Raw genomic sequence first — 14319 nt, 5'->3', positions numbered from 1 at the left:
TCACCTTCCTTGCCCCCAAATGGTGATAAATCATGTGCCCAGACAAACAAAGGTATCCAAATGGAAAACCGGACAATGGTCAGATACAAGACACACAGGAAGTACCTGAAAAGTACTTGTTGAATGAATGAATAAATGAATGAGTGAGCAAGTGAGTGAAGAATGAATGAATGGATTCAGTCAATCCAATCAGGTGCAATTAGACCACCAGACAACCTGCCTCAGCCTGACAGAACCAAATAATTGCCTGCATTTCCCATTTCACTTAAGCTGTGCCTTTTCTGCCTTTGTGTATTGCTCATCTGATATGACATAAAATGATCTTGTAGACAACACAAAAAAGTAGCTAGACTTTTGTCAAGGCTGCACCCAAAGAAAAATCTAGAAATGGGGGACGGGATGGGGCAGGATGCAGGGCATCTCACCCAGTTTCTTAAGTCCCATAAGTTAATCAAAAGAAACAAAGAAGCAGCTTCATAAGGCTGAGCAAATCCAGTGTAAGCAACTGTAAGCCAAGTTGGATGGGTCTTTAGGAGTCATGTGCTTCAACCACCACTCCACACAAGATCCCCCTCAACTTCATCCTATCCTCGTCCCCTCCCATTCTGCTTTGGTATATATTACCCTATTGCCTTCAGACCAGAACAGGCCTGACCAACAAATTCCATCTGTGCGCCTGTGTTTCTGCCTTTAACCTCTGTCATGGGAGGCATTTTGATATCTTCTGTCTGAACTGGATGTTAATGACTCACTACATTCAAACAACAGAGACTTAGAGGTGGGGCCTAGGGAGCTCAGGAAAGGAGGAAAGTCATCCTCGGTGGTAATTCTAGGAATAAGGAAATTTCATTTTTAAGATCATCTTCCCATTTCTTTTTTTTTAATCTTTTAAAAATTCATTTATTTTTTAAAATGTATTTTCAAATTCATTCATTTATTTTTAATTGGAGGATAATTTCTGTTCAATGTTGTGTTGGTTTCAGCTTTACAACAACACGAATCAGTCATAATCATATATATATCCCCTCCCTCTTGAGCCTCCTGTCCCCCTCCCATCCCACCCCTCCAGGTGGTCAAAGAATGAATTTGAGTCAGTTGAACTGAGGTGGATAAACCTAGAGCCTGTTATACAGAATGAAGTAAGTCAGAAAGAGAAATACAAATACCATATAGTAATGCATATATATACAGAATCTAGAAAAACAGTACTGATGAGCCCATCTGTAGGGAAGGAATGGAGATGAAGACATAGGGAACAGACTTAGGGACATCTTCCCATTTCTGATCACAGCAGAACTTATCACTAGGACATCTAACAGTGTTTCTTACATTGCAAATCTTTCCAGGTCCCTTTTCTGTCTCCCTTCGTCACAACAGAATTTCCTAAAGCCACAGTCTGAAGGTCTTTAAAATACAATGTGAGATTCTGTCAAAGAGACTCTGACTTGAAAGTACCAAAGTTTATTTTTTTCCCCTTAAACATTCCTTGCTTCAGAGTGGCACACTAATAATGTAGCACTAATAATGAAGCAAAAGCAATTTTACATCTATTTTATAGACCAGAGCAGGAGCCTGAAGCTTCGGCTTTCTAAAGTCTAGTGTCTGCCCTGTGAATACTGTATTGACTTTAAAGGCTGTCACTGCTTTTCTGTTTTTGCCTTAAAATCAGTTCTTTCTTCCTCTATAATCCATAGCAATAAACCACACACCATATTTTCTTTTCAAGTTGGAGTTATAATATTTTATTTTCTCTTTCAAGTTGGCTTATCCTGTCTGACTCATTTATGATAGCGGCTTGTGATATATGATTGCGCTGCTGTGTTTTGGGGGCACATACCCCTGTAAATATAATGACGTTCTATTTCACGGGCCTGGGAGAAACAGTTGAAAAGCTGTTTCCCACAGTTCCCTGTGTATCAGGCCAAGGGGTCTGCAGGGAGATTTAATAGACAAATGCCACCAAATATTAGGAAACACAACGCTTTTCTACTTCTTTCAAAGTTTTTAATGTGGGATTTACAGAGTTTTATGAAGAGGGTGATGGTGCTACTCATTATTCATTTATTATCAAGGGTTTCACAGGTGGTGCACCGGTAAAGAATCTGCCTGCCAATGCAGGAGATGCAAGAGACACAGGTTTGATCCCTGGGTCAGGAAGATCCCCTGGAGAAGGAAATGGCAACCCACTCCAGTGTTATTGCCTGGGAAATCCCATCAGGAGTCTGATGGGTTACAGTCCACGGGGTTGCAAAGAATCAGACACGAGTGAGCATACACATTGTGTTACATTTGTGTGCAAAGCCATGTGACAGGTTGCAATCACAGAGTGGTGGACAGTCAGTCCTGTGAATCATCTGTGCCTTCCCCAATAAAATTTATAATCAAGGAGAAAAAAGAAGATACATATATATATATTAATGATTACAACATAAATAAAAAGTTATAAGGTTTTGAATAAAGGCAAAGTGCCATAAGAGCTTAGAGGAAGTAATAATTGCTCCAAGCTAGCTGAAGGGCTCCCAGGTTTCACCTTAGAGGAAGCATGTAAGCCAAGCTGGGAAGGATGCATAGAATTTTAATGAAATCTGCAAAAATGGGAGAAAGGAACAAGGGATGCATTTAAGAAGAAAGCTCTTATGTAAGTCATAGAATTGAAGTGGGAAAGAATGAAGATTTTGTTTTGGCTGCATTGGTCTCAGTTGCATCATGTAGGATCTTGGTTGCGGTGTGTGGACTTTCCAGTTCTTGCACATAGACTTAGTTGCTCTGTGGCATGTGGGATCATAGTTCCTCGACTGGGAACCGAACCTACATCCCCGGCATTGGAAGGCAGATTCTCAACCAGCAGACCACCAGAGAAGTTCCAGAATGAAACATTTTTAAGAAACACTGAAGAGTCTGATGTGACCAGAGCACAGGGTACAAGAAGAGAAGCGTGAGAGAGAAAACAGAGGCTGACCTCAGGTCACATCATGAAAAGCCTTTACTACCCTGCAGACATTTAGTTACTCTGTAGGCAGAAGAGAGCAATATTAGCTATCCACACCAAATTATGACCCCGATTAATGCTTATGCCAACAACTTTGGCTATGCCTACAAATACCAAGGGTGAGTTTCCCAGGTGGTTCAGAGGTAAAGAATCTGCCTGCCAACTCAGGAGATATGGGTGCTATCCCTGGGTCAGGAAGATCCCCTGGGGAAGAAATGGCAACCCACTCCAGTATTCTTGCCTGGAGAATCCCATGGACAAAGGAGCTTGATGGGGTGGCAAAAATTCAGACACGACTGAGCACGCACACACACACAAATATCAAGGGTAACATGGACAGTATTTTGGAGGAGTAAATCAACATATTCACAACATCAATAATCCCATAGTTCCCATATCAAGAGCCACCTGGTAGATTCAGTATAGTGGATGCTAAGTCGCTTCAGTTGTGTCTGACTCTGTGCGACCCTAAAGACCATAGCCCACCAGGCTTCTCTGTCCATGGGATTCTCCAGGCAAGAGTTAAGTTGCCATTTCCTCCTCCACATTCAGTATAAAAAGGGATGCAAATGACAGCTTGCTGTCCTACAGAAGGAAAGATGTGACATGAGATGAATTTTCATCAGGTAGAAAAAGAAGTAAAAAAAAATCCTCCCTTTCTACTCCAGTGGGACATGAGAAGAGAGGTGACAGACAGAAGAAAGGCAAGCAGTTAGAGTGCTTGTGCACTCTGCTCAAACTAAAATCCAGGGGCAGGCTTGGGGAGACTCCGAGGCGCACTGGCAGGTCACCTCCACACACACACACACGGGGAGGCTGCACTAGCACGAATGCAACAGGAAGAGGCCTGAGCTAGGGTTCCCAAGCCTTCCATGGCCCTCTACAGTGGGTCAGGGGCTCAGAGGAGAAGGCACGCTGACCGTGACACAGAGGTGCTGCCGTCCAGACAAGAGCCAGAGGACCTGGATGAAACCTGAGGTGGAGCCGAGCTATCCAGGGACGCCCGGGGCGTCTGACTGAGGCAGGAACACCAAAGCACAAGTTCAATGGTCTCCTGTTGGTGGAGCATATCAACACAAGGAACCCAAGGACCAGCCCAGACCTGGCCCCAGGCCACACCCCTAGCAGAAGCCAGTGAGGACAAGAGAACAGCACAGGGGCCCCCAAGAAACCACAATTAGGACTCATAAACCCCATGGCACCCATCCCTGTCCATGCACTGTACATCTGGAGTAGCAGGGAAGGCTCGTTTGAATACTTCATTATCAACCATACCCTTAATGTTATTTATTTACTATGATCAAATAGGACGGTCAACCTCTGCCTCCCCATCTTAGTTAGACCAGGTCACTGTTGTCTTTTGACTAAACTACTCTAAATACCCTTCAAACTAATCTCTCCTCTTTCACTCTTGTGTGCTAAGTCACCTCAGTCATGTCTGACTCTTTGCAACCCTAGGGACTGTAGCCCACTAGGCTCCTCTGTCCATGGGAATTCCCTAGGCAAAAGTACTGGAGTGGGTTGCCATACCCTCCTCCAAGGAATCTTCTTGACCCAGGGATTGAACCTATGTCTCTTATGTCCCTGTCCAATCTCTTCTCTTCACTCAGCAACCAAAGTGATCTTTGTTAACACACAGCCAGACCATGTCACTCCTTCAGTGCTTACCACTGGACTCAGAATTCAATCCAAGCTCTGCCTGGCCTTGCAGGGTCAGCATGCCCTGGCTCCTGCCTGCCTCTCCATCCTCCCCTAACTCTGGTCCACAGGCTCCAGGCAAACTGAGCTGCTCTCAGAGTTGGAATGTGTCCAACTCTTTCCCGCTCAGACCCCTCACATGCATTCTGTGCTGTGTTTAGTCATTCCAGTCGTGTCCAACTCTGTGACCCCGTGGAGTGTAGCCCACCAGGCTCCTCTGTCCATGGGATTCTCCAGGCAAGAATACTGGAGTGGATTGCCACTCCCTTCTCCAGGGGATCTTCCCAACCCAGGAACTGAACCCGGGTCTCCCTCATTGCGGGCAGATTCTTTACCATCTGAGCCACCAAGGAAACCCATTCTACCCCCAGATTAAAATGTTCTCTTTTCTACTCTTCATATAACTGACTCCTCACCCTAAGTCTCAATCCAAATGTTAACCTCCTGAGAGAGGTCTTCCTTGATTACCCCTCCAAAATAGGGTACTTCTGCCACTCTCTTAACTACATTCTCTTTATTTTTTCCAAATTATATATAATTTATTTGTTTTTTTAACATAAATCAATTATTTAAAAGGAACATTGAAGAACTGATAAATCCTCTTATATTTTTGCTCATAGCTAGTTTATCTCCCATCTGTTGTAGTGGTAAGTCAAAATTTGTACTTAGCCTAACATTATAATATGCATGTTACAATTAAATAAAGTGAAATTTATTTTCAACAATATTAAAGATACATTTTACTATTTACAACAGCATCCATAGAGATTTGGAAGGAAAATATATATCTATATATTATAGATAGATATATGTAAATATAGATGCGGGTTCAATCCCTGATTGGGAAGATCCCCTGGAGGAGAAAATGGCAACCGACTCCAGTATTCTTGCCTGGATAATCCCATGGACAGAGGAGCCTGGCGGGCTACAGTCCACAGGGTCGCAAAGAGTCAGACATGATTGAGAATGCATACAGCCACAGCCAGCCAAGATGACATGCTATTTGTGTTCAATGAATGCATAGAGTGAGGGAGTGAATGAATTTCATTCATTGGTGAAACAGAAATCACCAGTCTCAAAGCCATAATAAACCTTAGAGAATATAGACCAAACAACTCCGCCAATCCTATTTGCTTTCACTATAGGGATTACAGACAAAAATCTTAAATGCCTTTCCCGTCAGGACAAGGTCTATTAGTAACTTCCATTGTAACTAAAGCTATTCTACAGCAGTTGTGTTCAAACTTGGTCCAATGATAATGAGGCAATGTGGAAAATATAGAGGTTATGGAAGCATTTTTCTTCACTGATTTTCTTTCCATAACCTTATACTGATTTGTGTAGTCTGAGTTATTGAAGACAATGGCACATAAGGGGGTGGTTATGGCTTGCCACTATTCATTTTAATCATTTTCCCCCACTGTTTTGCTTAGTGACATAGATGCAGTTAATAAATCAGGTATACCTCACCATGCACACTGCAGACATAAAGAACACAACCTATAAAGAAAATCTGAATATCCTCAGTATAATTTCACCAGACCAAGGCTCAAAGGGACTTCCCTCATTAACATTCACTTATTCTTATTTTTTTACCAGATTGCTTGAAAAGTATTCCATCAGGATAAAAAAATTTTAATCCAATATGAACAAAAATTCTATACTAATTTGATTTCAAAGTTAAGGCAAAACTGGCTCAGTAGTTCAGGGTATAATGAGTGGCTCAGAAATCCTATTGGATTTGCTTACACAAACCTGGCCTGGCTGTAGTTTCAGACTTCCCATACAGTTCATGTAGCCAATTCTCATCAAGAAATAAGACTGTGTTACCTGAGGAAGACAGGGCTGTGCCATTTTGAATCTAGTTTCCTATTTGGAGACAAAAAAAATCAAGGTCTTTTTCCCTTAGAGAGGACAAAGACTCTGCAATGGAGATTTCCTGCTAATTCCATGAGGACATATATTGGCATCAGCTTCTTCCAAGAAAAAGCATTAAGGGTAGAATCACCTTTATTCCCACTTCTACCATGTTGTCCTCCTCAATGAGAGTCTGGGCATCGTGTACTTTCCTCTCTGCCATGGGCCTGCCAAGTTGGCACTCCAAGAGCAAATAATAGCAATAATAACTTCAGTATGTTAGTAGCCCTGGGAGTCTATGTGTCAGTCAGCAAGGATGAGTAGAAAGAATGGGCAAGAAAAGCATCAATTATTTCATGAAAATAGAAACTCTTTCTTCACATGCCACTCCTAATTATATGCAAAGAAGCAGAATCACAGATACATCAGGAACCTGGTAGTAGAGGTATGTTGGCTAATTATCCATTCAGTCATGTTCCAAGCATGTAGTCAGCGCTGCATGGACTATAAATAGCTTAGAATTATGGAGATGGAAGAGTCTTTCCTTCTAATTAGTGGTTTCAGTTTCAGGGCATCCCTGGTGGCACAGTTGGTAAAGAATCTGCCTGCAATGCAGAAGACATAGGTTCGATCCCTGGGCTGGGAAGATCCCCTGGAGGAGAAAATGGCAACCCACTCCAGTATTCTTGCCTGGGTAATCCCATGGACAGAGGAGTCTGGCGGGTTACAGTCCATGGGGTTGCAGGAGTCAGATATTACTTAGTGACTAAACCACCACCACCATGGAGATGGAAGGGTCCTTCCTCCTAATTAATGGTTTTGGGGCTTCAAAATGTCACAGGTCAATTCTAAATCCTCCCCTTCCACCATGTGAAGAATCAATATTGATATTGTAAATTTTTTATTCTACCAAATGAAGAGAATTAATAGCTCCCCACTATCTCTTCCTGCCATCACTATTTCTTAAGATAAATGGCATTTTAATAACACATTGAAGCCCCCAAAGACAAAACAACTTGCTCAAAGTGACACAGGAAGCTAGTGGAGAATTTAGGACTAAAATCCAGGTCTCCAAATATCTAGCCCTTTGCTGTATGTGGAACAATGCACTGCTTTTCCCTAGGAAGGCTGGACAACAGTACAGTTCATTTCAATTCCATTCCTTCTACTATCCTTCCTGCCATGTGCTCCTCCAGACAAGTCCCCGAGAACAATGAGAATCTATCCCTGACTCTTTCCTCTTTCCTTACTCATAGCCCTCCTTAACCGTTCCCTTAAAAAAAAATGAAGTAAACAACTTTGCTTTAAGATATTATTTGTTCTCAATCTAGAAGACTGAGGAAATAAAAACACAGTAATCACTGAATGCAACTCACAAAAGAGAAAAGTTTATGCTACCCGGCATCTTTATGACAAGTTTGAAAATTATTGGTACATAACAGATCTGCCTTACAGGATGCAGACCTCTAGATTCCTGGGGGAGAGACCCAAGGTTAGTTTGCTTTATTAGAAGGCACCGTGTTATATTAAATCATATCTACACAGCCAAAGGGAATGTTAAACAATCATGCTTATTGATTTATCCAGGGAATGGAGGCTTGTTAAACAGGCAAAAGCTGTTATCTGGATTTTAAAATGGGTGGAATTGAGTATGACTCATCTATTTTGAATGTCAGCACATCATGAATTCACCAACGTGACAGGAGAACAGAGAGATCAAAGTAGTTACCTATTGAATGTAATTCCTTCGAGAGCCCACGTACCTCCTCCAGTCCCCAAGAATCCTCTCTCTCCTTAATAAGAAATTTATTCTTTAAGATTGCCTCTATTCCCCACTATCTTTCATGCCTGTGCAGACCCAGGCATTTAGCAATGTAGGCTGACTACTCTTAATTAGATGCCAGGTTTATGTCAGTGACAACGCATGTCCCTTCATCTAGTCCTGGTGAGGTCAGGACACTTTCAGGCCAGGAAACACAAGATGAGAGGAAAACACAAATTGTGTGACCTTGCTCAAGGTCACACAATTTGCCAATAAAAAGGTAGAAACCAAACAGATATGTCTACTACCAAATCCCATGAGCTGAGTCATAGCATCCTACCCACGCCAAACTACCACTGCCCCTACTCAAGTCCATACGTGGGCTTCCCTGGTGCCTCAGTTGGTAAAGAATCTGCCTGCAATACAGGACACTCAGGTTTGAGTCCTGGGTTGGGGAAATCCCCTGGAGAAGGGAATGGCTACCCATTCCAGTATTCTGACCTCGAGAGTTCCATGGACAGGGGAGCGAGGCAGGCTATAGTCCATGGGGTCACAAAGAGTCAGACACGACTGAGCAAATTTCACTTTCTTTTTCAAGTCCAGATATAGGCAAAATATTTATATGAGTAGAATGTACTCAGATGCTGGAACATTGTCTATGAAATGCAAAGGAACTGAAAGAGATTTCAGGCTCATGCTTGGTCTTCTTTCATTGTCGCAGTGAGTTGTAGAGTTTTAGCTTTAGCTTGGGTTACAGTACTGACTCTTTTGGCCTCTAGAATGGATCTCAGTGAGGCAGTGGGATGGTCATTCAACAGTGTTCTACTTTGCTCTACAAGCTACATTCTAGAGCCATATTTATTGCCACATCTCTCCACCTGCATGAGAGGTAATGATTAAAATGGTGGCTGGTGTAGTCTTGGAAAAAATTCAATTATTCAAAGAACTTACATTTCCCCTATTCTGTAATACAATTAATCCCAAAGTTCCAACTGCTCCAAAAGTCATGTTGATACTGTGGCTCTATCCTATATCAGAGCTTAAAAAATCTTGATTATTAAAGTTTTTTGTAAGAACCCTCCATGGTCTCGGCAATTTTACTATCTGAGGGTTTGAGAGAGTTTAAGCAATTTTAAATAGCACCCTTCGCAAACTAAAGCTCTTCTACTTAAGATCAAATGCAGCATCTAAAAGGAAAGTCTGAAGTTGGGAACACTTTACAGCTGCTGAGAAAGTGCAACAACCATACAGCACTTAACCTTTGTATGACTAAGGGATTGTTGTATATCAAATTCCCCTAAGCTAAAAAGTATCCAAGGAATCTTACCAGGATGTACTATCAAAGGTAGAAAAAGTTTCTATATGAACTGAAGATTGTGTAACACACCTTCACCTGCCTGGCACATAGTAAGCCCTCAATAAATAAATGTTTCTTTCTTTGTTAGAGCACAGTGCCCAATATAAAAGGTATTGAGTTCTATAGTATAAGTCCATTTTGTTCCAAGGAGGCCCAAAATAAAAGTATGCAGAGTTTCAAGTAAAATAAACAAGCAAAAAAATCTTTGCTTTGGAAAAGAATTCACTGTAGGATCCTATTAATTAGATAATTTACCAAAATGTGAAATGCAATCTAACTTACAAAATGAGATTCATATGCAACTTTTAGAAAACTGCATAAAGTGAGACAACTTGTAAATCCATCAAGTTATTCTCTTCAAAAAAAAAAGAATGTTTTTTAGAAATGTCCACAGTAATCCTAGACTTGGCCTCTCTCTTCCTCTCCCCCACCAATTGGCTAATTCCTATGTGTGTCTGAACAACAGAAAAATCTTCAGTTCTTCCAGGAAAACTTCCCTCATTTCCCACACCAAACAAAACAAAACAAAACAAAAACAAACCAAAGCAAAACAAAAAAACACCCTGTCCACATCTCTTGTTATTCCACTGTATTATCATTATGTATTTATGTGTCTTTCACTCAACTTGAACTCTTCTTTGCTTAGGGAGAAATGAAATTAAGAAATGAGCCTTAATTGGCTAAGCTTAGAATATTATAAGTTCTCAATAAATATTAACAGAATGAATACATTACTGACATCAAATCATACAAATCTTAGGGTGTGGCTGGTGAGCACATGCCAACTTCGTCTGAAAGTATAAATGGGAGTGGTGAGTCTGACATAGAGTCTGAGAGGCTCGATGACTTTGATGTAGCCTGATGGAGGGCTCCACGGAGAGGATAAAAGGGAAAGAATGAATCAAACCTCAGGAATTTCAAGTGATGGGGAACATTTGCCAGGATGTAGTAGAGATCATGAAACATGGGTACGAGTGCAGAGAGACCTGAAAATGACTGAGGTTTGGTCCTCTTGGTCAAAGATCTCGTCTCTGATCTAAATCTAGACTCTGACAGCTGCTACCAGGCATTACCGCCTTGTCATCACCAGCGCTGTCTGTGCGCCACCAGCCCGGCGGCTCTCACCCCAGCATTTCAGTGCCATGGAGAAGGACTAAGCAGTTCTTACAAAAGCATGAATCAACTCCTTTAAAGGCAGCTGCAGCAGGCGACTCGCAAAGGCAGCCTCTTACCTGCTGGTTCTGATAGGCTGTGACGGTGGTGAACACTGTCTCAGGAAAGTTGAATGTCTTCACGCCATCCCCAACGGGGACGGGCTTGGTGGGGGAAAGGTCACTGCTGAAATCCTTGCGAATCACGTGAACTCGAGGCTGGTATTTGTGCATGGAGTGAAGAATGATCTGAAATGAGAAGGGGAAACATGACTACAGGGTTGACTCTAAGGTCCCTAACACCTCTTCTAGCTCTTATGCAAACAAATTGCAGGATAAAAGCATTATAGGAAGAGCACAGATTGGAGGTGAGATGTACAGGGAACTGGAAATCGGTGTACTTGCCCATGGCTGGAAGGACTAAGTGACCAGAGCGTCACATCACATAGAACCCTGTGGCAGAGCATCTCAATCATAGGTGATGAATGCACTGTGTCTTCTTCATTTGGATAAATACTGAGTGAATTGGTTCTGATACCAGTAGACTCCACTCCACTAAAAGGTCTCAGAACCCCTGCTGTGTGACTGTTGTTCCCTCCTGCTTCACATCTTCCTCATGGGCTCATCTGTCTTTAAATTTTACAAGCCATCATTTGCCCTTTGTTATGGATTTTATGGACATCCTCTCATGTTATGTGAGAGCAAAGGGTATATGGGTGTTCTCTCTTCCTCAGAAAGTTACCATTTCCAGAAAGATAGGAACCATGATTTTAGCTTCTGCAGTCTTCTTCCATAGCATCCAGTGTGGATTCTGGCTTTCAGTGAAAATTCAGTGTGTTAACAGCCAAAATTAAACCAGGGGCACCAATTACACCTGGCCAGCCTTAAGACCTAGTCTTCTCTCATAAACTTATAAATTTCTTGACCAATCAGCCAGAACTGCCCCTACAACAGTTTCTCTGAGTTTATTGCCCTCGGAGGATAATATGAATTATATGATATGAATAATAGGAATTACTCTACTAAATGTTATGATTTATCTCAGCATTTTGAAATTCGTCCTGTGTTTCTCGACACACAGTGTCTTGACTTGACTTGACAGTGAGTTCCTAGAGCAAAAGAACTCTGTCTGATAAACACAACCTGATACATAACAGACAGTTGCTAAATGTTAGATTTGTAACAAATGTAATTTAACAAGAAAAAAAAGCTTTTATGCTTGCTTAATTACTTAAAATGACTCAAAACAGCATAGAGATTCTTTTTTACCCATTTGAAACAGCCTGGAACTAGTCAGTTCTAGAGCAAAAAAAGGGAAAGAGGAAGGTAGAGGAGATGGGGTTATTTGACTCACATGTCCTTGATCATCCAATTCATTGTTGGTCAGCTTGAGTTTGTCAAAACTGACCACCTGTCTCATCCAAGTATCTCCAGAAGCTAGAGAATCGGGGTGGATATAAACTCTTGGGGGCACGGGGGAATCAGCGTTGCCAGCCACCATCCACTTGGAGCTGTGATACACATATCTGAGACAGAGAGGGAAGAAAGAATTCAGAGACAGATGCAGGGGAGGAGCAGAGACCCGGAAAACAATTAGGGACAGGAGGGAGGAGACACAAATGAGAAAAAAAATGGAGGAGGGAGGATTAAACAGAGAATACAAAGGAGCAAGGGAAGGGTGGATAACCAGGGAAAATGAAATAGAGATGGAAATTGGAAACAAGATGGGTGGGGGAGGGCAGAAAAGTGTTGTGGTTAATGATCAAAGCTGCAGCTCTCACAAGGAAAACATTCTCACAGTTCCTTTTCTTTCTTCTTCCTCTCCTTGCCTTGCACCCCTGTGTGCACACAGGCATCCTGAACCCACGTGTTTAGCTATGGAAAAGGTATTTTACTGCAACCTTTCACCTTTCAAATGCAAACCATATAATCCATTGGCCACTTGCTCAGGGTTTGGTCCCTTATTAAAAACATCTTCCATATTGTCCTATAAAACACAGCCATGTGCAGAGACCCTCCAAGCCTCTCACTTGTTAACCATTTCCTAGCCAAGACTCTGAATTTTGAAGCATTTTGATGAAAACTTAGTTTTAAACATCCACATTATTTTCCCACAAAGTCACTGGAATGAGACTAGGTTAATCAAACACAACTAACTGGGAAGTCTTGGTGTTTCTGGGAATGGCTGCACTAAGATAGTGGTCTCCATTTTCACTGAAATGAAGTATGTTTTTAAAGAAAGGAGCATCTCCCCTGCTAAGTCCAACAACAAGACCACTTTTTTCTTAACCAGCACTCCCTCTAACATACAAGTAATGAACTTCTCTATTCACATCTAACCTCCAAATTCATGGGCTTAGGGCCAAGTTCTGAAATATCTCAAAAATGAGCCATGACTCACTGATGTGATTGAGAACTCAGGAGATCAATTAAGCCACAACTGGTTTCTGACAAGAAGTGAGACACATGGAGACTATGTTGCCTTTTAATGGCTTTGAAGGAAAGTTATTTAGCAAACTTGTTCATAATCCATATTAATTACCAATAATTCCCCTAAATAGATATTCTTCTTGAGGTCTTACCCAATTCTCTCATTCTTCCTCTCCATCAATAACAGGATAATCCACCATGTATATGATTGAATATACTATACTAATGCACTTCTCTGACCACTTTTCAAAATAAATCATCTCAGCTCACTTAACCAAATCATTCAATACGTTAATCACTTGCAATGTTAATTGAATTAGTTTTAGACTTAAGATCCATTTGATTTTTGCTGACATACACTATACAATCCCACTTTAACAAAATTGTTTATTTTTTGTTTTTTAGACTGTGCCATGTAGCATGCAGAATCTTAGGTCCCTGACCAGATATGACCCCCTGCAGAGGAAGCTTAGAGTCTGAACCACTGGTCTGGCAGGGAAGTCCCTATATAATCCCAGTCTTTATAGAAATGTTAGGAGGATCCAGACCAAACCATTACTGGTTCTGATTCCCTGCCTCTCTAGTGACTACTTCCTGTCTGGTGCTCTGCCACAGGCGATTGGCATATCCTCTATCCTGTTCCCCATCCAGTACATTGTACAGTGCACTGTTAAAACGTGTCATCTAGTGCGCTTACAGAACATCCCGGGTGCTGGTGACGCCCACAATTCCACATGCCAGTCGTCATTACCTGTATCTTTTATTGTCCACAGGTACAATGTCCATTGCTATGTAGTACTGCTGGTGTGGATCCAGGCCAGTGATTTTCACTCTCATGGCAGGAAACATCCTCCTGTGATGGCAAACAAGGCAGGAAGCTCAGCAATCAGAGGGGAAGAAGTAGCAGGAGCAAACATTTGATGAGTCTCTTCTTAATAGGAAGCACATCAATATCCCATATCCTTTAATTCTCAAAGTTGGCTGGTTTTTTTTTCACTTTGAAAATTACCACTATCAAATATCCTGAGAATTTACACTGCTGAAATAACACCTCTTCTGAACTTAAATTGAACTG

The 14319-nt window shown here is 41.7% G+C and overlaps 1 protein-coding gene across 2 annotated transcripts in view; it reads right to left on the bottom strand.

The window, feature by feature from the left end:
* Window positions 1–14319, bottom strand: part of TBX15 (T-box transcription factor 15) — a 123147-nt gene that overhangs the window by 30794 nt on the left and 78034 nt on the right. For both annotated transcript variants that reach the window (XM_043459603.1, XM_043459595.1), the window contains exons 3-5: window positions 13996–14097; window positions 12169–12340; window positions 10896–11063 (exon numbers count right to left, since the gene is read on the bottom strand). In XM_043459603.1, the coding sequence (XP_043315538.1) occupies window positions 10896–11063; window positions 12169–12340; window positions 13996–14097 (442 nt within the window). The remainder of the gene's footprint in view (window positions 1–10895; window positions 11064–12168; window positions 12341–13995; window positions 14098–14319) is intronic.

This window comes from Cervus canadensis, chromosome 2, assembly GCF_019320065.1.
Source record: "Cervus canadensis isolate Bull #8, Minnesota chromosome 2, ASM1932006v1, whole genome shotgun sequence".
NCBI lineage: Eukaryota > Metazoa > Chordata > Mammalia > Artiodactyla > Cervidae > Cervus > Cervus canadensis.
Note: the sequence above shows the minus strand (reverse complement) of the source record. Positions and strands in the feature narration are given on the sequence as shown.